Genomic DNA, 27032 nt, shown 5'->3' on the forward strand with positions numbered 1-27032 from the left:
CTCGTGCCTCAAAGTCAGTGGCCGTTTCCTGAGGCACGACAACCTTAATAGGTTAATCGGCAAAGCCTTGATTTCGGCCGGTTTCCCCAATAGCTTGGAGCCATTGGGTCTCCTAAATGCTGACGGTAAGCGCCCTGACGGCATGTCTTTAACGTCTTGGCACGGCGGCAAAAGACTTGTCTGGGACGTCTCTTGTGTTACCTCCTTTCCGGCTAACGGAAATACCGACTCCTTGGAACTACAAGAAACCAATAAGTTTAATAAATATAGATTCCTCCCTAACTCTTTTTTATTTATTCCCCTTATTTTTAGCGTCCTTGGAAACCCCGGTCCCCAATCCCTAAAGTTCTTAAATCAATTGGGTGTAGAAGAATTTCGTTAAGGACAGGGGTCAAAAACGAGTCCCTATCTCTTAAACAAAAAGTCCAATTTGAAATCCTAAAGGGGAACTACAAATGTTTCTTCGAAACACTCCCATTTCCCTCCTAGTTTATCAAATATAGTCATTGTTAATTTTATATATATTTTGCATCGCAACTATAATATAATATATATTATATTTTTTTTGAAATATATGGATAAAAAAAAATTTTCAATAAGAAATCAAATTTTTTCTTAAAAAAATAATATAAATAATAGTTAATTTAGATTATATTAATATTTTTTTTTTATTAAAATTAAAATATTTGGAGGGAGAGGGGGGTGTGCTAGCCATTCATATAAAGTAAAAAAAAAATTATGACCGGTAAAAAAAAATGATCAAAAAAAAATTTATTTTTTAAAAAATTATGATGTCAATAAAAAAAAAAAATTAAAATCTTAAAATAAATAAAAGGGGTTAAAATTCAATTTCTATTTCTAGGAAAAAAAGTACAAATTTAAAAAAAATAAAATAAAATGTCTAATTCGTAAAACATGTACATACACATTAAATAAATATTCAGAATTTTATTATTTTAAATTAAAATCAAATTTAAATTTATATTAATTTATAAAAATTATATAAAAAAATTTTTTTTGTATAAAATATAATATATTTTATTTCAGAATTAAATACATTTATGTTATATTTTAAAAGGTTTATTCAAAAGAAGCAATTCTCTTCAATCAAGTTTTCTAAATCCCTTTATTATTCCTTGAAGAATCAACATATTATAAAAGTAAATAAACTATTAAATTAAAATAATGTTTAAATCATAAGTCAGAACCATGAGAATCAGAGTTTATAACCGGAGGACTAATGTAGGACTTGGAGAAAGAATCTAGAACCCTTTTTAAAATACCACAACCGGTCTTATCAAAAGTGCAACTACCTGGAACCGCGACACATCTTGGAGCACTGAACTTCTTTTTCATTTTTTTGGAACCATTAGAAAAAATGTTCTCAAATATCATTTTAGGTCTAAGTTTCCAACACATAGTTCTACAAAGCTACCCCCCCCCCCCCCACCAGCCCTTATAGCGTAAGCGGGATTTTAATTTACTTTTTTAAATATTTTGTACTTATAACAATATTTTAAGATTGTGTTTATTGTTGATTATGCGACTTATAAATAAGAGCCCCATCCGCATGCCAAAATTTATTTCGATTTTAAAATTATCAGTAAAAATTTCCCCATATAATCAGATTCCGCATGTCCCAAATGGATTTAATTATTTATTTTTTTGAACACGACTTTTAAGCAATAATTTAATGAAAGGGAGTGAACTCTTAAGGTAAAAAAAAGAATTAATGAATGCGAAAGGAAAGGAATAAAAGGAAGACCTTTTTTTACTACTCAATTTATTATGTTTTTTTTTGGTAATGAACTTTATCTTTTAGTTATTTCATAAAAATAACCCTAAATTACTTAAATTAATAATGTATAATGAGAAAAATTTGTTCAATTAAAAAAGAATATTTTCAAAAGAATAGTAATTCATTCCGAAAATAAAATTTATCTTGTAATAAGATTTTGTCTTAAATTAATAATGTATAATGAGAAAAATTTGTTCAATTAAAAAAGAATATTTTCAAAAGAATAGTAATTCATTCCGAAAATAAAATTTATCTTGTAATAAGATTTTGATGATTGATGACATCAATAGACCTAAAAACATAGAAGCAATTTGTTTTTTTTAAATTTAATAATATTATGAAAAGGTAATTATTTAATTAACCCCCACCCCTAACTAGTTATTGCTCTGGCTCGTATCATTTAGACGTGCTAAAAAATCAAATCTTGGAGAAATTTTTTTATCTTATGTTAGGCATCCTAAAAGTAAAACGCAAGAGTTTAAACATTTTACACATAGTAATAAACGATTATTTTAGAAAAGAAAATTAAAAAATATGAAATGTTATAAATCCTTCTAATAGTGATTTTTACGTTAATTATTAATTTTTTATATGTTCATCGGTCTGCGTTTGTAATTTTCTAAACATAAACTTTTTCGACACTCTCGAGGCTGGGGCTTGCAAATCTCTCATTTATATAACACATAAACCTTTAGGCGAATTATTAATCTATTTGAAAAAAGCAATGTTAAAACCGTTTCTAATTTAATTATTTATTTTCATCACCTTGTGGCAAATTCGAATCAAAAACTTGCAAGTCTGAGACCCGACCCTGAGGGTGAGGAAGCAAAATGTATAAATTTAAAAAAATATATATAAAGCCAGCATTTTCCCCTCCCCCCCATCCTTTGAATCAATTACAAGATAATAACTGACAAAATTATTTAAAATGATGGAAGATTCTACCAAACAATTGAATAATATATAAATAGAATTTCTTTCCTTGGCGATAATAGCATAAAACTTGCAAACATCGTCCAAAGCTCGGTGTTAATTTTAAAATTGCAGACGGGGCCTAGGAAAATTAAAAAATTGCAATTCGGGCCGCGAAAATTATATCAAATGTTTTTTAAGTAACCTAACTTTTAAAGAGCTATTAAAAAATTGGAGGGGAGGGGGCAGGTACTAACTACGATCTCATCGAAATCAAATTGCTATTGTTTTCTCTTTTTATTAAAATATTTATTTAATTTGTTATTGTTATTTGAACAAAAAAACAATCTTGTAGAATTATTAAACAGAACGATTTGAGCCGATTTTTAAAAACGGTTAAAACATTTATTTTATCCAGAAAAATGCGTGCATGAAGATTTTTTGCTCTTAGATGTTAAAAAGGTTTAGACATCTATTATCGAAATCTCGAGTCTTAGGCAATATTTTTCTGAATAAAATATTGAGTCCTCGTTTTTAAAAACCAGCTTAAATAGTTTAACAAGACTACTGTACGTTATATAAATTATATTAAAAATATATATATTTATACATCCATCCACATCACATTCCATAGGTCTTAGCCAGGATGTCCCTTTGTTGAACTGGTCCTATGTAGTTTCCGAAACATTCACTAAAGAGTTATAAATATTACAAACTTGTTATTATATCGTTTTTATACCTCAGCAAGTCTAACATCACAAAAGGGAAATAAATATGAGCATTCCAGGTTTTATTTAAAATTAGCTTTTATAGTATGATTTCTTTTGATGTGACGCTCAATATTTGCAGCATGATGGCCTTTCAAACTTTACATTTAGATGTACCATTTGTAATACTATAGGCATAATTTATATATTGGATTAAATTATCCATAGTCATTAATCAATGGTGTTGTATACAAGATTGGCGATTCACTAATTAAAAATGTACAAACAAAGGAGTCTGCTTAGCGCCGTTTTGCGGTTTGCATGTCGAATATTAATGCACATTAATGTCTGCTGACTCCTATGTATGTACACTTTAAATCATTTAATGCATGAATGTATATAGCACATCATTAGCATTGATGTTAGCACATCATTAGCATTGATGTGCTCTTTTGAGTAAAAATTTTAATTTAAAAAAGGAAATTATTTTAAAAAAATTGTAAAATAGAATATACAGACATTTATGAAACATGTGACTGATACTTACTTATCAATCAAAATTGAAAGATATTGAACATATTAAATATAATTTAAAATTTTCGCAATATACTAGTAATTTTACATTATTTCATAAGCATAAAATTATGAGGTTCAAACCGGTTTGCAAGCATTTTTAGCGGTTCGGATAAAAAATAACCTTACCGGGTTAAAGGTTTAGGTTTGGATATCTGTAATTAATTATTAGAATTTTACAAATACGAATAATGCAATGCCGATTATATTATTTCGTATTTTTATAGGTTTATATTATTTATATAGAGGGTGATGCAGGAAAACAAAATCAATTTAAATTTAAACTAATTTGCGCCTATCAAAAATAAAATAATAATATAAATAACAACTAATTTTATTTTGGAAAGTCAAAAATTAAATGTATAATATTATTAAATTAAAAGGAAGAAGCATCACGTTTTTTTCGTTGCAAAATGTGACGAGACAAGGCAATATTACAACTTTGATTTAAGTATAAATGGGAATTTATTGCGCAAATTTCCGTTTTATTATATAAAAAAAAATATCGTTTAAATTCCTTTATTTTATCGTTCTTTTCCATCCTGACTTTCTTTTATTTTTTGTTATATGACACATGTGGAAGAAATACATTTTTTTTAAAAAATTCAAGCGAAATAATGATTTTTTTATAAATATTTATTAAAATTTAATCCATGATGAAGATGATTTTATCCATCATGACAATTTTTTTATATTAACTATACTTAACTAAATACATTATTATATAATTATAATATATTTATGTATAATAAAATTAATCTTACTCCCTCCCAATTAATTTTTAGAAAATTGCCAAATGGGGTCTTTTTATATGAGTTAACCTATTATATTCGGAATAATCGAACAAAATTGTCATAATTTTGATACAAAAAACAATTGTTGTCTATAAAAAGTGTTACAAATCAAAATAAAAATTTTATTGTCGGTGTTAATCAAGTGACCATTTTTTTACCAATCCATATAAATTATTGCCAAAAAGAACCATGATTGGTCAACAAATCCCTCCATTTTTTTGCTTTAATTATATGTTGCGATATTTGATAGTCTCAATCTGGCCCTGATGAATTTTTATAAAATTAGCTTATATATGCCCCAGTGGTCATATGGAACTTTTGAAAATATCCTAAAAATTGTATTTTGCACTCTTCTATCTAAAAATAAACGACCCCCATTGCTAATTCGATTAAAATTATTGGTATTTTTAATATTTTACTTAAATCTTCATGTCATTATAACTAATTTAGACTGAACCATTAAGGTTTACGAAATATAATTTATAATATGATTTTTTTAGAAATTTAAATCTTGTACTATAAAATATTTCCGTTCCTGTGATGATTGATGAATTTAATATTATATCTATGTTATAACTACATTATAAAATAAAATTATTTATTTGAAACATAGTAAAAAGGAAACATTTACAAAACATTAACAATTAGAAAGTACAATTAGAAAGAAAGAAATGACAATATTTTCAATTTAATAAAAACATTATCTCTTATGTAATAACATAATGAGATGAGAATGACGTATAAATCTTTATAAGAAGTTTTTTTTTAAATCTTCTAATTCGATTAAAATTATTGGCATTTTTAATAAATTTTTTTTTACTATCTTAATGACATTACAATTAATTGGGACTGAACCTTAGATTTAATTTACGAAATATAATTTATAATGATTTTTTAGAAATTTAAATCTTGTATTATAAAATATTTCCGTTCATGTGATGATTGATGAATCTAATATAATATCCATGTTAAATGGTAACTACATTATAAAAAAAAATATTTATTTGAAATATAGGAAAAGGAAACATTTACAAAACATTAACAATTAGAAAGAAAGAAATGACAAGATTTTCTGTTTAAAATAACTTATCTCTTATGTAATAACATAATGAGATGAGAATGACGTATAAATCTTTATAAGAAGAATTTATTTATTTTTTTTGTTGCTTATTATCACATTGTTTATTTGTTTTGTAACTAACTCAGCAGTTTATTTAAAAACAAAATAATAATTAATTACATTCAGTATGTTGAAACGAGAATGGATAAAAAGAATATCCAGCTAAAAACTACTTCAGAAAGATACTGAGTCTTAACAAGAATCGTTTTTAAAAAAATTATAAGGTAGAATATACAAGCGATTCATTCACTATTATGTAACAGTGTTATATTTGATATTAATGATTGGAAAATGGACCATCATTTTTATCCGAAAGATATATATGCTCAACAGAACCAAGATCACTGAGAATTTAACTATCATTGGAAGAGGGGGAAGGGAATTATCCCTTATTGTTTTTATTTTTTTTAAATATCGCGATTCTATATTTAGAATAGGACGATGACATATATAATTTTATAATGTAAGTGAAGTAAAGTGTATTGAACTTACCCATATGTTAAAATTCCATATGTTAAAATTAAATCAAAGATGACTTTAGACAAAAGTCGCACACTTTATAAAAAATTATTATTTTATGTCCTTTTCTGCTCCCACTCACTCACTAATCTTGATTATTTCAAAAATTGAACAAAAAATAATAATAAACAGATTTTTTAAAAATATAATATTAACATAATTATTTAATTTTTGTTAAGTTTCGGTGACACTTTTTTCTCTCGTTATTACTTCATCTCCTTTCATTATGTAATGCTAATCTAATTGCTTTTCCTCTTTTTCCGATTTTATTTCATTAGTTTATTATAAAGTTATTTATTAAGACTTGGCCGACCTTTCTAGGCAAAAATTTATAAAAAATTTCCGAATCTATACAATCCGACCAAATATATATTTTTTTAAAGATTCGAGTCCAATTTTTTTTATTGGTTGGACTGTTTGAAAAGAAAAGTATTTCAATTCAACGAAATCGGATAAATTCTTAGGCCGTGTCCTGGTTCGTTATTTTTGAAGATTTTGAAATAGGACACCCCACCCCATTTTGGTTTGCGATTGTACATTTTAGATAAATATTTTGGTAAGAATCACAAAGATGTTTACATGTACGTGAATCTATGTGTGGGGGGTGGGGGCTGTTTTAGAAGAAGCTAGATAGACGGCCAGAATAGCCTACCGTTAAAATATGAAAAAAATTTGGGTGTCCGGTCCGAAATAAAAAAATTAAATCCAAGTTCCTAATCGACCCGAGTCCAAGAGGATGTGGGTAAATCCGACCGACTCGAATTCAGTCTGATCAGTCCGCGCCGGAAATTCTTTATTAGTAATTTTATAATTGCAATCATAATTTAATTTCGCATTATAATTTTTAATTTTTTTAAAATTTTAAAAAAAAATCACCACATTTTTTAAAAAAAATTCAAAAACGGTTAATTTTTTTTTCTTGTGATATTTTTTTAATATTTTTATTTTGTAAAAATAATAAAAAGTTCAGTTCGTTGGCTTTTTTTTGCATTTATTATTTAATTTTTTTTTAAATTTATTTATTATTAATTTTTTGTTTTCCAAAAAATGCATTTTTAAATTAAATTTTTTTCTTTTTAAATTAATAAATAATAAGAAGTGAAACTTCCGTAAGGTGACCACCGACTTACGGAAAGATTGACATTAATAAAAGAATTTTTTTGCAAGAAGTGGTCTATTTTTAATAATCAAGATAGTGAGGTGATGTCTTGGATTAATTGAGAAGTTCAGCAATCCAAAGTTTTAGATCATAGGAATCTCAGCATTTGGAGAAAATGTGGACTGGACACTTTATAAAGGTTTTACTCTTAAAAATATGTAAAAATAAATTTCAGAGGCTCGTCCTGTTTATTTTGTTATTCTATATGACAAAAACAAAATAGTGGATCAAAAAAATAATCGACAAAATTTACATATCTATAAAATGCTTAGAAAATGGTATTTTTTCAGAAAAATAATGATTTGTTTAAGAGCTTTTATAAAACTAAAATTTAACAAAAAATAATTTAGAATTTAAAGATTTGTTTTCACACAAAATTAAAAAAATAAATATGTGATTAAAAGATTTTTTTTATACAAAAATCATAAAAGATTTAAATTGGAATTTTGGGGAAAAAAATTTCAAAAATCTTGCGTATAGATTCAAAAAAAAAAATTAAATTTTTTCATCTTCATTCGAATCTTTGAAGGATTTTTGTGAGGAGTTTGCAAAACTGAATAAAAAAAAGAGATATTTTGGGTAATAAAAATTTTTTTTTCTTTTTAGCTTTCACCTTTTCTGGTGGTAAGCTTCTTCAATCTCTCTCCACTTTAATACTCATACTATCTATTTTTATATTTCTGATCGATTCCATTTAAATCTCCCACCGGAGTATCACTATCGAGTCCATTGTATCTTGATCTAACACTGAAGTATCAATATCGACAGATATCCCACCGGAGTACACCGGGGTATTCTTATCGATTCTATTGTAAGCTTGATCCCCCACACCGGAATATCAATCCCGATGGATCTCCCACCGGAGTATCGTTATCAAGTACATTGTAGCTTGGATACATTGTGCTTAAACGGCCCCCGAGGTCAGAGATCGTTTTCATCCTTGAATGACCCACGAGTTCAGCTGGCTTCTTATTTGGTTTATTGGACAAGTATCCTAGCACCCGGCTGTCCAAGCCTGTCGGTGACCGAGGTGGCATTTCTCAGCTCAGAAAATCATCTTATCATATGTCTATACACATCCGTCATCGAAGAAAAACCTGAAATTTTTTAGTTCCTTTCCAGGATAACCTGGGACTTTCGGTTTACAAGCGTATCATACACCACTAAAATAAATGATTAATAAAAATTTTAGCATGGGTATAGGGTTAGTATAATAGGAGATCTCTAGAGTTAGACTAAAAAAATTGTTATAGATTTTCACTTATACTCTAGGAAAAAAGGAACTCTTCAAAGTTTTAAATGCTAAAGTTTCTAAAGACAAGGCATTTATAAAATGGTAAGATGATTTTATTTTTAAAAAGATGTCAAATTTTTACTACATAATTTTTTTAAATTTTTTCTCAAATTAATTTTTTTTTAAAAAAAATATAAAAATAAATATAATGACGTGCCAATCTTTTGTCAAATATCGTTTTGTACATATTTTATTTGGGAAATAACATCCGGTCCGATTTTCAATAAAAATTTTTATCCTTCCAGCTTACAAATATATTTTTAACCGACCCGATTATTAAAAATCAGAGTTGTTAAAAGATGCTGATCTAGATACAGATACATATACACCATTTAAAAACGTATCTGTTTTATACAATTTTTATCATACTTATATACAGGGTTCGTCGTTCTCGAACAAAAAATAATTTAAAAAATATCATATCCCTATTTTTATCCATTTTCGAACTAGCATTATTTTTAAAAAAAACATTACACTTATAATTTATTCATTAAAAGTCAGAGGTGTATCTATAAAATTATTTTAATAAATTCGAAATAAATTATTTATTTTCTTTAAATAATTTTGTGCTAAATTAATGGGGAATGGGGGTCATGGTTAAGCAAGGATTTATATATTCCTTTATAGTGTGAACAAATTGAGCGTTTGTGTTTGCAATACATTTTTTGTATATGATAAAAATATCCTTCACAATCTTGAACTGATATCTAGATTTAAATGGGGAAAAAATATATTTAATGAATATATATATATTTAAGTTGTATTAAGTTTTAATATTTTATTATATAAATTTTAATATTTTATAAATTTTAATATTTTATAAATTTTAATATTTTATATATAAGTTTTAATAATTTATACATATATATTTTTATTATAATAGTCTTAATATTTTTTAATATATATTTTAGTGACCTGCATCTGGCCCAAGCCCGTTGCCAGTCCGACCCGAACCCGAAATATTTTTAAAAAAGTTTCGCCGGCCCGGTCCAAATTTATTTAAATATAGAAATTAATTTTTATAATTATCCCAAATAAAAGATATATGTGTTATATGGCGTCTAGTTTCTATAAACAATAAAATAAAATATTTAATTTACATTAAAAAATTCAAAGTAAATTGATAAATTTAGATATATTAAAAAAAAATTCTAAGACCCGACCCGGCCCGAATTTTTTAAAAATATTAGGCTTGAACCAGTCCGAACCCGATTTTTTTAACGTTGGGTCGGGTACGGACCGGACCAACTTTTGCGGATCTCTATATTAATTTTTAAATCATATGCTCATATAAAATAAAATGAAATTTTCATTCAAATATTTTTATTATTAAATAAAAGTATATAAAAATATATCTTAAAAATATCTAAAAACAGATAAAGATCCTCAAAAATAATATCTAGTTATAGATTTATATCTAGAATAAATGTTAAAAAATTATTATAGATATAGTATTTATTTATAAAACCTGACTCTTATTAGAAACTTCTACAATCTATGAAGATTCCAAATTCATGCATTTTCTGTAGTCTAAACAAATGTTTTCAAAATGAATTATCGTTTTAGTATAGTAAATCTCTAATACGGGCCAAAATATTTGTCAATAAATTTGCTCGTCAAATTGAATTTTGTTTCTTTTTTTTTTACCTTTTTAATCTTTCAAGAAATATAATAAAAATAAATTTATATTTTAAAAATAAATTTATATTTTAAAAATAAATTGTTTTTAAAATTAAAATTAGTATTTTTTTGCTCTTATATTTCTTTAATTTTTCTTTTTTTTTCCAAAAAAATTATTTTTATTATATTTATGCAAGCATAGACATTTAAAAATATAAAATGTATTATAATAAATATATTAAAAATTTTCCTATTTTCCCCTAGAAATTGGACTTTGTATCGCGCGATTTTAAATAAAATTAAAACTATATTCTTTTAATTTTTGACACGTCATATTGTTTTGTTTATAATTTTCAAATTATTGAAAGTTTTAATGGCATCAATTTTTTGACATTAAAAGATTGTCTGTCTAAATTATTAGTTACTCACCACTTCCGAGCCATCTATCAAGACCCAACCCAATAAGCCAATGGCACTGAGGTTTTCCTAATCCTGATGACTAAATATAAAATGGATATTGACTATGTATGTTAGCTAAGAAAGTACCCCACTAAGTTAACTCCCAGAAATTTCAACGACGCGTATCTGGGTCCTGTTTAACCGCTAATATTGCTTAACACTGATTCAAAATTTTAATGCGATTATTTAGAACTGAGAAATCTGAAATTTGATAATCAAGAAGTAGTCACTTAGTATTTTATTTTTGGGTTCCATTTTTGTTTAATTAACGAGTAACAATATTAAACTTCTATTTTTTTGCTTTTGAAGAAGAGAATAAGAAAAAATTTTTTATGTCTATTTGGTTCTTTTAAAAAACATTTGTTAATAGTGTTTCAAGAAGAACGAATAAATTAATTTATTAAAAAACTATAATGAAGTCCGACTCTGAATATTTTATTTTTTTTGTAGAAGTTAACCTATCTCTTATTACTGCACCCCCCCCCCCCCCATATTCCATATTCTTTATTTTTTTATAATAAAGAACGAATATTTTTCTTCCATTCACATTCAAATTAATTGTGTGTGCACATTAATTAACTTTTTATCAATCTCTCCTTTAAAAATTCTTCTATTTAACAAAAAAATGGAGAAGTAACCAAAGACTATTAAAACAAAAAAAAGCACAAAACAAAAAACATAAGTTTCATGAAATGATATTATGAATATGATATTATTATTATGTAATGAATGATTATTATATTTTTTTAAAAAATAGAAGATTGTATGATTCAAAGAAGGAGGCACATATGGCACAAATGCCAATGGAAAAATGGTTTTAAATTTTTTTAAGGATTTCATTATTTATAAAAAAAGATGATACTGTATTTTATTTTTTTAAATAAAGTGAAATTAAAATTTTTGTATATTTTATTTTTAATTAATAATGTCTTGTTTTAACCATTGATTTTTTTATCGATATTAAATTCTCCTGCGGTTTCTTGTAAATAAAAAAAAATTTACTTTGATATAAAAAAAAGAGGGAATATTCTGATGTAAAACAAAAGGCAAATTTAAATAGAAATACTAGAAAGAAAGAACGAAGCGTAGTTTACAAAAGCTGATTCTTGTTTTTTAGTAGTTCTGAAAATATTAGCCTTACTGTGTTGGGAAATTTAGGCAAATCTAAGAACCAGAACCGCATTTTGAAAAATATTCTTAACATGGAGCAGAATCTTTAACCCCTTAAGATGTAAAGTAAGACAGGGTGATTTTGACCTCTAATTAATTATTTTATTTTTGGTTGGGGGTATTTTGTTAGTTTTCGGCTAAAATAATCGGTTTAGCCTTTCTTGAAATGGGCTAAATCGGATAAAAATGTAGCTATTACCCAACTATAATCAATATAAATAGGAGGAAAATTGTTTAAAAAGCTCTTAGACTTCCCATTTTGAATCATGGTCAGAAAAGTTCCGGACAAAACGAAAATACCCGGGACAAACATGCCTGCGGACAAACCCTAATTTTCAAAAAAATTAGAATTACCTCTTTTTCAAATTTAAATAAATTTAAAATTTATTTTTGTTCGGTGCCTTTTTCTCCAGTTTCTTTTTCCCCTGGATTTTTTTTTTCCAGATCTTGTCTAAATATTTTCTGTCTATGATTCGCTCATTTTATGATTATTAAATATTTAGATTGGCAGAATATCTGTATTCAAAGACGTTGCGCTAACCCCATCCCCGCCCCCTCCCTCATAAAAATTGGACCTATTCCAATAATTTGATCCAATATCTGCAAAAATTTGGCTTGAGTAATTGTTACGCCTCTGCCTTTAATCGATTATAAAAAGAAAAACTTATTAAATATAGATTAGAGTGATCAATATAATGAGTAAAAAACAACATTTAGTATTTATTAAACTAAACTATATACTAATCAATTTCAATTTGGAAGGAGTAAATTTTTTTTAACGGTTACAAATAGAGAATAATAAATGGTAGTTGGCCATCATCATAATTATACTTTAAAGCTTAGTAATAATTTATCCTTATATCTCCTCTTCCAATAATCAACAAACTCTTCAAAATTGTAACATTGTTTACCTTGTGTTTTTTTTAAAAATAAAATTCTCTATTAATTAATAAATGAATCATTTATTTATATGTTAAATTTTTTTTTAAAAAGGTGAAGAAATTCTTAAAATATTGTTCCTTTATTATTTGAAAAAAAAAATCAATGTTCAATTTATCAGACATTTTTATTTTACATTTTTAGAATTGGGAAATTTAAAATATGATAAATTTATTTTAAAATAAATTCAAATAAGAACAACATACCTAACTAATATTATTTATACCTTTTGTCTTAAATTTATATTTTTTTTTTGATTTTGTGATAGTCTAGATCTAGAGAGTTATCTACCATCCAGTTGTATAAATACTTTTATTTTAATTTAAAAAATAAAAATTTTATTTAAAATACTTATTCATATATTAAATCAATACATTATACAATGCAATACAATTAAATTTACATTTTAACAATCAATATCAGCACGGGCTGGGCCGTATTTTAATTTTTTTTAAATATACCCGGGCCGGTCTAAAAAATTTTTTTAAAAAATATCCGGGTCCGGTCGTATATTTTAAAACAATATATTTTAATCGCTATTATTATCTATAATTCCGGGCCTGAAAATGTAAAAGCAAGTCCGAACAGAAAATTTTTTTTTAAAAAAAATATGTGCCTGGTTGTGCAAATAGTACCTCTGCTGGTCTGATCATTATTAGAATTTTAAGCCTACTTAAAGATTACCTTCTACTAAGTTCTTGAGCCAACCTATCCGATCTCGGATCGAGATTCTCTCGTGCTCGGTTAAGAAGGGACCTGATTTTAAATGTTTTATTCTCACCAGATTTCTCCCTGAAACACAAATTCTTATTGTTTTCCTAATAGCACTTATATTATTTCCGTTTCCTTAAAAAATCGTACCTTTTCTTCACTCCAATATTTTTTCACATCAGATTAGACTGGGATCTTGTTTTAAAGAGTAGAATTAGACTGGTGGGCTTTCTCGAATCGGTCCTGATAACTCGATGTCTGGATCACTCATCAACTAATTTAAATAAAATCTACTATAGATCAACTTTAATTTTTTTTTAGATTAATAACAACTTATCTTTTTTTAAAAGATAAAAAATTATTGCTTAAACAAGTATAAGCATGTTTAAAAATTAAATCAAGGTATATGCCTGACCATATCGACGCCAATAATTTGTCAGCCAAAAATAATTTCTTTTTGAAAAATTAAATAATTTTTTATTTAAATAGTTTTGAATTTTTCAATCTACAGGTAAGCATTTATTAATGAGATATTGAACACTATGAGATCCTTTTTAGATCTTTACCAATTTCCAACAAATATTTATCAATACTTGATAATAAGCCTTCCTTTTTTGTTGTTGGGGAGAATGGATGGGAGGGGGGGGGGGGGTGTTAATATTATTCTAAATATAAAATTCGATGTTACCCTAACCCACCCTCCCCAAAATATCTTAAAAACAAAAATATTTCTCTTTTTTTTCTTTCTCTTTTATTCCACCACCAAGTTCCAAAACAATAAAAATAAATTTGAATAATGTGCATTGTGTTATAAAATTATAACTTTTCATTCAGTTTTTCACATTAATTTTTTTTTGTATGAAACCAAAAAATAATAATAAGCATTTCTCCCCTTTTCCCCCTTTTAATATAATTTTTTTTGTCTGTTTTACATCGCGTTAAGAACGAAAATTGAGGAGAGTTGAGTTGGAGACTATTCTCATCTGATATAGTTTTGTCTGAAAAATTTTTTTTGTTGATTTTTTTTCCTTTCTTCAAAAAAATAAAATAATATTTTTGTTAAAATTGATTTACGCATGGGAATGGGAAACTTAGTAAATTATTTATTTTTTTTTAAAAAATAAAATAAAAATTAATTATTTTATTAATTTTATTTAAAAAGCCAGCTTTTTATTTATATAAAATTTTTTACAAGTCCAACGAGTTGAGACTCAATTTATTAGTGATTATTTATTATTTAAAATATAATTTTTTAAAAAATTTTTAATTTTTGTTTGAAAATAATACGACCTCGAGTTTCCTTTTACCTTAGTGAATTACTTTATTAATTTTTTTTTATTATCATTAAAAAATAAATTAGATTAAATAATTAAAAAAATGATAATCATCTTTTTGGAAACACTTTTTTAGATTAATTAGGAGGAAGAAGAAGAAAAGAAAATGATTACTCCCAGCAAGGTATTCGTTGGTAACTAAGAAAAGTTACTATCATCATAATGATGCTTTAATTAGGATTAAAGTTAAATTACCTTTTAAATCAACCATGCTAAACACACAATCGCAGCACCCATTTCCTCCTTCAAATCCGGATTTGATCAATCATTACAGAAAATATTTCATATCCAACGAATATTTTGACAATCTTATACTCAAAGCATCTTACATAACCCGTAATAGCGAATCTTATCCGCGATTTCCAGATACGAATATTTGCTCTTCTCGAAAACAAATTTTACCAAATGATTTTAAACTAATCACCGATGAAGAAATCGAGAAGAACGCAGACGATACCAACAATAAAGAGACCAATTTCCACGATGCCTCGACGACTAGGGACCAAATAGAGAAGGACAACGATCAAACTTCGAATGCGGGGGGAATAAATAAAGAGTCCTTTAATTATATCAAGGATTCTGGTGCTAAAAAATATATAAAAGAAGAATATTTTGCTAATGGCCAATCAAAAATTCACAATATACCCATAAATCAATATTCTGACGATACTTACCAAGCTCACCCGGTGCCTTATTTCCAGATACCTCGCAATGAATTTTTAATCCACGAAACAAATCTTGATACATTTAACGATCAAGACCCATTTATTCAATTGCGACCCAAATATTTTCGTAATGATGATGGTTCAATAAAGGAAATATACAAAGCAGAAGAAAATCTTTCGAACTATGATGCCAAAGATACAAGTAAATATGATCCCCCTCCCACCTCTTTAGCCTTTCTTTCACCTTTTCGTGTGGTATACTCTTTTATTATCTTACCATTTTATTTTTCCTCTCTTTCGTTTACCCATCACTTCTAGATTCCCTTGTTTCTATAGTTTTTAGGCCTTCTTATCTCATCCCCATACCTGTAGCGTCATTGGGGGGGGCACAGGGAATTTAGCCCCTGAAATATTTAAACTGAAAATTAAAAAAAAAAATTTCAAACCTATAAGTCAAAGCCAAAAAAATATATTAAAAATTTATTTTTGTGCCAAAGATTGATAAGGCTAGTTACGCCACTGGTCCATGCCACCTAAGTTTGTTCACCACAATCTCTGTTTTAATGAGTACTACCTTTAAACTTCCTAGTATTTTTTTATATTTAGTATCTTATCTACCAGCTATCATCCTCAGCATTCTCATCTCCATTGTCTGTTTTCGTTGATTATCTCATTTACGGGTGTGTGAATAAGCCAGTTTGACGACATACATTCGTTAATCACATTTAAATTTTTTGCGACTCTAATGTTAACTAATAGTAGGCAAAGTTTATCAAATGACTTCAGATAACCTAAATAACGAATGTGATACATAACACGTAGTGGCTTAGCCAGAACTTATCCATAAGGATGTGAGGGATGAAAATTTTGGTGGGGTTTCGTCCCCAAACCCCAATTTACCTGCCTTAAGCAAGGTCCCTCCTATAAATAATTATGAATAAATATTATTGATTTTTCCATGGTCATCTTTATATGATCTCCATTAAAGTTGGCCGATAAAGCACTAATTCTAAAATATGCCCATGTTTTGTGCTACATTAGAATATGACTTTAACCAGTAATAGCCAGTATATAGGAAAAAATTATTAGTAACAAAATTTTGTCTAAATTTACGATAGAAAACGACTTAAAGCATTTATTCTGAAAATTTTATCAATGTTTAGTGCTTAACTGTATGATTTAATCTGTTTGGTAATGAGTATAAACAAAAAAGAAAGAAATTTCCAAAATTGACATTATGTTAGAGTGGAAATTATAGGAAAACTATATATCTGGTTAACATTTATTAATTCCTCAATATGAGATTCACAAAAAAATACCTAGTTATTAACAAATTGAAGGTAAGACGTAACACTATGCATTCATCTGGTTTGCGTTAATACTCTAATCACAATTTCGCCAGTCACAAAATACAAACTATGATACGCCATAAGCTCGTATTCAGCCAAACTTTTTGAAGCATTAACTATGAAATGTATATCAATAATTATCATACTTTTATAATGCTTTAACCAGTTTGTTAGATTGTTTGAAGAAAACATTATTGCCAAAATTGACATGCTAGAAGGAAAATTATAGAAGCAATGAATAATATGTTATGCATGATTAGTACTTACTAATTCATTAATCAGTTTTTTCAGCCAATAGACAAAAACAGTTATAAGCAAAATAAAAATAAGAGCACGCTTAGGCCGCGTCGTAAATATTGGATTTTAATTTGCGATTCAAAAATCAATAAAGTCTAATATAGGCATATCCAGTATTTAGCTAATTGGGGGGGGGGGGCACCATTAGATGAATTTTTCCCCATAAATTTATTGGAGATCTTCAGGTTATAGATTTTTACAAAAATAATTTTGGGTTTTCTTTTTTAAAAAATAAAATCCCTTTTTTTAAAAAAATTTTGAATTTTAGTCGTTATTAAAAGTTATTAAAAATTTTAATCATTTTTCATTCAAATTCTTCTTATAATGGTATATGGTATACATTTGGAGGGTGGGGGGTGTTAGGGGGGAATTTTTATTAGCTTAAAATGTTATTTACGAGAACATGCAAATTTACGATGGGGGGATTCCCCACCCTCTCCCCTTGGTTGCGCGTCAAGTATAAATACACCAATAAAATCTCATTAATCGAGTTATATTTTCAAATATTTGATCTGAATCTGATATTAAAGCGCAGCCCTAAGCATTAAGTTTGCCAAACTATTGAAACATTAATTCTAAAGCTTAGTCAAAGTAATGCTTAAATAGGCTACAATTTTCTTTAATATTCAATCTAATTTGCTTAGTAAACAGAATAAATAAAAAAAAGTAAAAAACGAAGATTACTAAAATATATACGAAGATTCAAGATAGAATGAAGATTATAGAAGCACCAAAGCAATTATAATATATAATATAAATTAAATATAAAAATTTTACTATTATCAATGGGATAAAAAAAAATTAACTTTTTATCATCTTTCAAAATATGAGACTCAGTCTCTGGCTGTAGCTTTGATACTTTTGAAATTTAGTAGTGATTATATATAAAAATGGACAAATAGACTTATGGCATCTTTGGCAAATGTGATACCAAAATAAGATGTAGTTACGGTAAAATTAGAAACAGTAATAATATCTTATTTCTTTACCCTCACGCGTTAAAGTTGAACGATTGTTTAGTAAAGTAATACTAATATATTAAGTGTGCTTTTACTAGTGTTTTTAAACGGCTCATTTTCATCCGATCTTTTAAAACGGCTAACTCAATATTTTAGCCAGACTCGAGATTTCGATAATATATGTCTAGTCCTTTCCTTCTATGAGCAAAATCTTCAGGCTTGCGTAATATATTTCTGGGTGAATTGAGTTAGCCGCTTTTAAAACGGCTCAAAACGAGCCTTTTAACAGCACTAGCTTTTTCAATTAAAAATAGGAAAGGTAAAACGTTAATCCCTATGAAAGGAAACTTCTCGTTTTTCATTTTTTTTAAAATAATATATACAAAATTTTTATTGTTGATTCGTAGGTTTTTTAAAATGATTTCACTTTTTTTTTTAAATATGAGAAGGAATTTCCTAGATAATTTTATGGAATTAGAAAAATAAGGAGGCGTGTTATATCAAATTTTAAAAAAATCGTATATAGATAGTAACATTACCTAGTCGTATTTTTTTTTTTGGGGGGGGGGGAAGTTTAACCCCAAAAATTCTTAGCCTACGTCACTGGTAGCCACTTTTTTAATTTTCGTTTTAGCTAAAGCTGTTTCATCAGAAAGATTGTTTATCGTCGCTGCTAGAATTGGTAGTATTTTATCCAAAATGGCATTATAGAAGGTAGTATTTGAAAATGGTAATCCTAATAAATCACATTTTGATTATTCAAAATCATTTCATTTTGATAGGGGTAATGAAGCTTGGATCACATTAGGCTCCAACATATTTTTATGCAAATATGGGAAACCGTTAATGGAGTTATCTTTTGAGAACACTCGGTAACTTTGGATGTTAAACATCATGGAATATGTTGGAATCAGTTCCAATATTCGGGAATATGGGTTTTTCATATATCGGTATAAACTTTGCTCATATTTGTAATCGATAGGGATATCGTTTTCGGAACATTTGACATGATATTTCTTTTATGTGATTAGACAACTGCATGTCCCTTCCCGCCCGAAGGGAAAATTTACAGACTTTATATGCCTATAGGGCATAGTCGGGCTTTGCAGATCTCTAATCACATTAACAAAATTAACGATATCAAATGTTCCGAAAAAGATAGTATCTCGAATTCCTTGTCGATTAAAAATATGAGCAAAGTTAATGCAGAATATATGAAAAACCCGAATATTACCTAATACTGGAACCTATTCCAATCTTATATCATGATATTAAACAATCCATTTTACCAAGGCTTCGCGAAAGGTAATATAATTCCATTAACAGTTTTAATATTTGCTTAATGTGTTCTTAATGCGACTCAAGCTTCATTACCCATTTTAAAAGGCGATGATTTTGAACAATCAAAATGTGATTTAATAAGGACCATCATTTTCTAGTACCATCTCCTGTAATACCATTTTAAGGTCGAAAATACTCATCTAGCAGCGACTAGAGGAACAATTTTTCCGAAGTGACAGCTTTAACTAAAACGAAACTTCCAAAACAAAACGACGCCCAGTGATGACATATTACAGTTTCTCAATCATTATTTCAGTTATCCGAAGTCATTTGATAAACAATATTAGTTGTCGACTATTAGTTAATATTCAAAAGTCATGAAAAATTTAAATGATAAGGTGCATATCGTCACTGACACAACCGAACAGACGATAAAGCAAACGAAAATTAAATCGTTAAAAAAATTTAAAAAAGCAGATATTTATCAACAATTCCCGAATGACGAAAACAAAGATAAACCTTTTATTAATAAATATAAACCGGAAACCGAAGGTTTATACAAACGACGTTTGGACTTGCCAGATCACGAAAACCCCGCACTATTTTTCAAACATAATACGACTCTCCAATCCATAATCGAAAACCACTACAATTTTAATACCGAGGCTAATGGCGATTTATCGACTACCAAAGATTCTAAAATTTTTCCTTATATACACCCTCCAAGCAAATTAAATGAAAACCCGTGCCCGAACACGCCGGATACCTCGTACCAGCACTTCGCTAAAACGTACAAACGCGTGCAATGTCCCATTTGTCAAAAGACTTTTTGCGATAAAGGATCTCTCAAGATTCATCATAGTGCTGTTCATTTGCGGGAAAAACACAAATGCACCGTGAAGGGTTGCGAGATGATGTTTAGTTCGCGCCGGAGTCGAAACAGGCACAGTGCGAACCCGAATCCTAGACTTCACATACCCGGCTACAGACATCACCGGAGCGTGTGTATGAAAGATCTCGATAACATCTCCTGCCTTAATAATTATAATACAAATACTATGAAAACTGATGACAGTGTTTTTGACATTGAAAATGAGCTTGACGACGGTGACGATGGCAAAATTAAGGATCACAATGAGAGTGGAATCGATTTTATGTCTAAATGTAGTATGGCAGATGTAAAGTACGCAAACGATTTCCGAATTGAAAAAAAGTCGGATGAGGTTTTATCGGTTTATGTTCCAAAAAATTTGTTATCTCCCGACGGCACCTCCCATCAAGCTTTAGATCTTTCCATGAAACCATCAAATGGGTTCAACTATAATGCATCGAAGCATGACTTTAATTTTAAAAAGGAGTATAATATGCTTTCAAATAATAATATGTATCGCGGTTACTCCGACATTGGGTCAATTAGACGCAATGATTGTATAAATAATTCCCTTTGTTTTCAACAGTCCTCATTACCCAATAAGGATTGTCAATTAACCGATTCATCCCATAAATCTACTAATGACATCGCTATTCTGACAAAACCTCCCAAGAACATGTGCACTTTAGTGAATTCGAAAAGGGTTTGGAATAAGAGAAAAACCTATATACCATGTAAAATTTATCTTACTGATTCTCATAAAAATCCTATTGCTGATATAGTCAAAAATGAGGTGGATTACAAAATAGACAATCCTAACGGCCGTATATTTTCCCGGAATCATTCGCGGCACAATAAAATGATAACGGCAAATGACTTTTGTGATGATTCTTTGTACAATAATAAACAGATTTTATCTGCGATTACATCTCCAAATATTATATCCTCGAACGATGTTGTCAGCACCGAACACATAATCGGCAATAAAAATATCTATCTGAATCTTTACGAGCAATGGAAAAGATATCAAGTGCAAGTTGAAAATAATATTTGTGATAAATCAAAAAATAACTGCAACAATAATAATAATAGTAATACTGACAGATTATTAGATACTACTACCAACCAAATAACTTGCTCTGTATCATCGGTGGTATCCGAAAATCCGCTATTGAATAAAGTTATATCCAACAATCATGATTTAGACCCACTAGATTTATCCTGCAAACAACTCATTACAGATAATGTTAAAACTGAACCCGACGAAATTCAATTTATCGCTCTCGAATCAAAATGTCAGAATAGCTTAGCACCTTTTGCAGCATCAAATAATCGGTACAATAATAATAATAACTTGGAAGACGGTATAGATAGTGACCAAAAAGACGAGTTGCTTGACTTAAGTGCCAGCAAATTTAAATGCTCTTTGAACGCGCCACGTGATAATAATTCGATTCGATCCATAGATGTCCCCGAATTAACTAATAAAAGTGACTCTCATTCCAGCAATTCTTCAATGCACCCATACTCTAGCGAAGAATCTTTAGGCGATATGGATAATCCAGAAAATTATAACCTCTCCGAACCGCCCTCGCCTACGATACATAACAAAAACGCTTTTTTAAATTCGATTCATTCTTTTATACCCTGGATGTCTTATTTTTTAAATAAAATGGCATGCGAGAACTCCGATCCATATTCGTTCCTAAATTTTTCCTATCTAAATAACTCTAATTTTAGACAGTTTATAGCACAAATGGCTATGTATTATCCTAAATTTTTGCAAAATAAAAAGCTGGAAGCTCAGATGATGCAACAAACTAATTTCAACCACTATCTAGTTCCCCAATCATTGTTTTCCAGGAATAATCCCTATATGTATAATAACAACGATATGGCTGCTTATCCTAATTCTAATTTTTTATCCCACAATCTCGCATCACAGCAACCAAATCATATAAATCAAACTCCCTCCAACTATAGAGTTAAAATGGAGTCCTCCTCACTATTTCGCAAAAAAAAACATTTCGGAAAAGATGGGAAAATCCGCATGCTTACCAATCCAGACAAAACTAGAACCAAAAACCAAATTAAAAAACTGAAATTTTCGCTACCCGCTACTAAAAACAAACATTTTCCGCACAAGAATAAGCATTTGAACCTAAACATCGCATACGGGAAATGGCCAATGAACAATGCGGAAATACCGGAAAAGATTATGACCATCGCTTATTCTCAAAATGATAATCAACCTCCCCCTCAGAGCGATCTATCGTATAGATTATCGCATGATGATTTTCAAGACGAAACCATGCCATATTCTTATTCTAGCTCCTCGAACAATTTGCAACAGCCAAATCACCTCGAATATCACCATTCTAATGGTCACCAAAATAATGATGAAACATATGACACAGATGCAAATTTTAGTAACTATAATGAGTCCGGCTTGGAATCTGTGAGAGATAACATGCCCATTTCTCTGGTCAAGCTCAAAGCTAACTCCACTATCTTTGAGAAAAAACTGAAATATCGGACCAAACCTATTATCAATAATAATTACAAATATTTTGCGAATAACTACAACAGTGTTATAACCGATTTTGATCTCACAAACAACATTGATACCAAAAAAATTACTATGATTACCAAAGGGGGAATTGGGATTTATAGCAGAAAATCTCAATCTCCAAACACCGAGGGATTGGAGATTCCGGCCGACCCCGAAAATCCAAGGCTATGTGTTTTGTGCGGAAAAATTTTCCAAAATCATTTCGGGGTTAAGACCCATTATCAAAACGTGCATTTGAGACTCATGCATAAATGCACCGTACCCAACTGCGCCGCGTCCTTTCCTTCCAAAAGAAGCAGGGATAGGCATAGCGCCAATGAAAATTTACACGAAAAAAAGGCTGGGATCATCAATAAAATTGATACAAAAGTCATTTCATTAAATGTTTAGCGTTCTTAGGAGAAGATAATTAGTTGACTCTTGAACTTGATTACCTTTTTTTAATCTATAGAGTTAAGTAAGTTAGCGCTCGTTTTATCCGATTAGTGCAATTCGATCCAATTAAAAAAAATATGTCCATAGATTTTTATAAATCATTACTTATCCAATTTTTTTTAAAATTTAGCATAATTTTTTTATATAAGAAGCATAAAAGTTTTAAATCTAAGCACCCCACTGCCCTTACTACTACCAAAGCTGTCCAATCCTATCCAAAATTTTATAGTTAATTATTGGACCAAATAATACTAATTGTAATTTAACTTATTTTTGTGATTTAAATATTTGCATTTATTATTATTTTATATATAAATTTTTGTTGAATATTATCAACTTTTTTTTAAAACATATTTTTAGATTATTTAGTGCCCATTTTCAGTCCCAAATCAATAATAACAATTAATTATTATAAAAACAATTAAAATTATGTTATAATAAATAAATTATATAATGCATTTTTATTATTTTTAAACTATTTTGTATTTTTTTTTTATAAAAATGGTGCTAAAAAAATTAAGTGATTTAAAAACAATTAAAAAGTTTGGCTGCAAAATAATAAATTCACAAGTTTTACAATTATGGTCCCCAGGTATTTTATTAAATAATTTTTAATTTTTTTGGTCTTTATTTAATTTATATTATATTTTGTAAAAAAAACCATAAATAAATTCTCTAGCCCAATTTGAAAATAGCCCATTTAGCCCCATCTGAATTCGAAACCTATTTATACCTAGTTGAATTTATAAATTTTTTTTAAAAAAATGAATTTTGATATAAAACAGGTGATTTTTTATTATTTTTGAAATCCAATCAGATTCAAAAAGTTCTTTATATAAAATAAACTAATAATATTCAAAAATTAATTTTTTTTAAATTTTATTATAAATATTTAATTTTTATACGAATCTTATTATTATTATTATTTTATAAGTCCAAAAAATTTATATAAAACCAAAAACTTTTTTTTACAGTAATATTTAATATTAATTTATAATTTTTTTTTTGATAGGTTCATATATATTCATTCGCCCAATAAATATTTTATTATAATGATATTTGGCCATTTCATTTTTTAAAAAATGTTTTTAAAATTAATAAATTGGTCGTAAATTATTATTCTTCTTTTTTATTAACTTTCAAATCCACGAGACAATTTAATTATTCAATCAAATTATCACCTATTTTCATTATTGTAATATTTTTTTTTAAAATATTAATATTATATAATCATTATAATAATATATATTTTTTTAATTTAAAATATTATTTAGAAAAAAAAATAAAGTAAAGTATTTTTTTTTCATACATAATTATAATGGTATCTACTAACTGAAAGTTAAGTTTCCTTCCTTGCTTTTAGTCTTAATCAAGAAACCCAACCGTTATTATTTATCGAACCTAAAACTTTAAGAAGTTTTCACCTGAACTTTACTTCTAATTAGGTATGCGAACTGTATATCCTAACAGTAATCATTTAATTGATAAATATCACTTTAACTATATTTTTAGATATTTTAATATAAATTATATTTGCGATGTCAGCTGCCAAAGTATGCGTATAGAAGTTCCCAACCATAATTTTATTCATTCACTTATATAATTTTTCTGAAGAGAATCTTGAAAATTATTTTAACTTGTATATAAGGCGCAATATTTTTTTTTAGGGAGTAGCGATAATATTGTGATTTTTCTTTACATAATTCTAATAATTTTGTATGGGAAAAGGGGCTTTTAAATAAATTATTAAATTTACGAACCGAACAAACGCAACTCCTTTTTTTTATTAAATTATAATCATTTATCAACTTTTATTTGAATATTCGAATATAACAATATTTTACGAAGTCAAAATAAATAAATATAGATACCCACATTATCTGACGATTTTATTTTAGTTAGGAGTTTCTTGTTTTGGAAAGAATAAAAAGAATTTTTGGTTATTTCAATAGCAGAATATTACTTTGCCATTTATTCGATATCTAATAAGACGAAAGATAATGTAAAACAATTTTTTTTATTGCGATATTCATTAATTAGACTAAAATAAGATTGTATGACTTTCATTTGGCATTTTAAAATAGTAGCAAAGGAAATAAATTCATAGCAAAAAAGGAGATCGAAAAAAAAGATGAACCAAAATCAGTAAAACAAGGAGAAAGTTATCATTTTCATTAGAAAAAAACAATATTTTTGTTACTTTACAATCCTTATGGTAAATATAATCTACCAATATATTTTATTGCAAACTTCTCAATATCACAATCATCTTAAATATTATCTACCATATTTTAATTACAAATTTTTCATTATCACAATTATTATAAACTCCCTATTTCGTTAAATTTTTTTTAAAAAAAGTTAAAATTTCTTTATAAGAAGATTAATTTCATAAATTTAATTTTAATTTCCATAGTTGAAAATTTATTAAATAAAATGATTATTAAGCCTATTTTTTTGTTCTCATTTTTTCGCTGTTTTTTTATTCAAAAATTAACATAAATATTTGTGTATATTTTTATCGCCCCAACAACAGACCCCTTCCCACTGTTTGTATATTAATTTACCCCTATAGTCATCTCAAGTAGGCTGATATCTAGTCTATATATCAATCTTCTGCAGACTCATTTAGAAAATAATCATGTATAATATATATATATTCCATTTTTCTAATCGATCCGAAAATATTTAGCCACTAGTGCCTTAAAATTTATTATCGATCTTCCGGAACTATTCATCTGGAATCAAATTTAAGGAGGGAGGGGAAGTTGATTTTATCTAAATGCCCGCCAATTATTTAAAAATTTCTGAATATGTAATAATAATATTTTTTTTGGTGTTATTACGATACCTTAATAATAAGTTTGCATGCCAATGTCTGATTATCAACAAAGGATCTGGATAAAATATGAAAGGAGTTTAAAATTTAAAAAAGATTGATAAAAGATATACATTTTCTGGAATCTTTGGCTGCATGGTCTCACTAGCTCTTTTTTTTTTAACTAGGGGGCTCATTTTTTAAATTAATTTTTAACACTTGCAAAGTAGTTATTCTATCTAAAATGAGCAAAAAATAGTAAATTTTATTTAAATATAGCGCAAAAAAATATATTTCTGCCTAAAATTTGTAAAAAAATTAAGATTTTCAAACATCTCCAAATTTTAAAGTGGGTTTCCTATGCACTCCCCCTCTCCCTAAAGGCTAATGACACCACTGACTGCTTGGGCTGTGATAAGAAAATTAGGATTACTTCAGAATTTATTTATTCCATATGGTTTTGGTTTTGCAAATAATATAAGAAAATTTAAGTCTAGGTTACCACTATAACCATTTTTTTAAAAAATTGTCATAAATTATATTTTCACTAAAACTTTCTCATATTCGAGCAAATGAAAATTATTGATCTTTTCTTAAGATGTCATTTTAACGTTAAGGTGTGATTAAAAAAAAATATATTTAATTTTTTTATCAAACTAGGACGCTAATTTATTCT

The 27032-nt window shown here is 27.6% G+C and overlaps 1 protein-coding gene across 6 annotated transcripts; it reads left to right on the forward strand.

Annotated features, from left to right (window-relative positions):
• Positions 1–614: 614 nt before the first annotated feature.
• On the forward strand, positions 615–23918 carry LOC135929681 (protein PF3D7_1417600-like). Of its 6 annotated transcripts, none has more exons than XM_065466367.1 (7): positions 615–870; positions 1079–1160; positions 1202–1463; positions 3345–3497; positions 15186–15243; positions 15288–15976; positions 20036–23918. In XM_065466367.1, exons 6-7 carry the CDS (start codon positions 15319–15321, stop codon positions 23491–23493), a joined length of 4116 nt encoding a protein of 1371 aa, XP_065322439.1. In that variant the 5' UTR covers positions 615–870; positions 1079–1160; positions 1202–1463; positions 3345–3497; positions 15186–15243; positions 15288–15318; the 3' UTR covers positions 23494–23918. The 6 variants fall into 6 exon arrangements, with proteins under 6 accessions (XP_065322439.1, XP_065322443.1, XP_065322444.1 ...); XM_065466371.1 differs by having other exon boundaries at positions 20135–23918; XM_065466372.1 differs by having other exon boundaries at positions 20138–23918.
• The last annotated feature ends 3114 nt before the right edge of the window (positions 23919–27032 follow it).

This window comes from Gordionus sp. m RMFG-2023, chromosome 5 (genome assembly GCF_954871325.1).
Source record: "Gordionus sp. m RMFG-2023 chromosome 5, tfGorSpeb1-WG-v2, whole genome shotgun sequence".
NCBI classification, from domain to species: Eukaryota; Metazoa; Nematomorpha; class Gordioida; order Chordodea; family Parachordodidae; genus Gordionus; species Gordionus sp. m RMFG-2023.

What these genes read in the sequence shown, in the direction of transcription:
- LOC135929681 (XM_065466367.1), top strand. Translation starts at nt 15,319, where the DNA reads ATGCTAAACACACAATCGCAGCACCCATTTCCTCCTTCAAATCCGGAT. An exon ending in CTATGATGCCAAAGATACAA is followed by an intron (nt 15,977 to 20,035) that starts GTAAATATGATC and finishes AATATTCAAAAG; the next exon opens with TCATGAAAAATTTAAATGAT.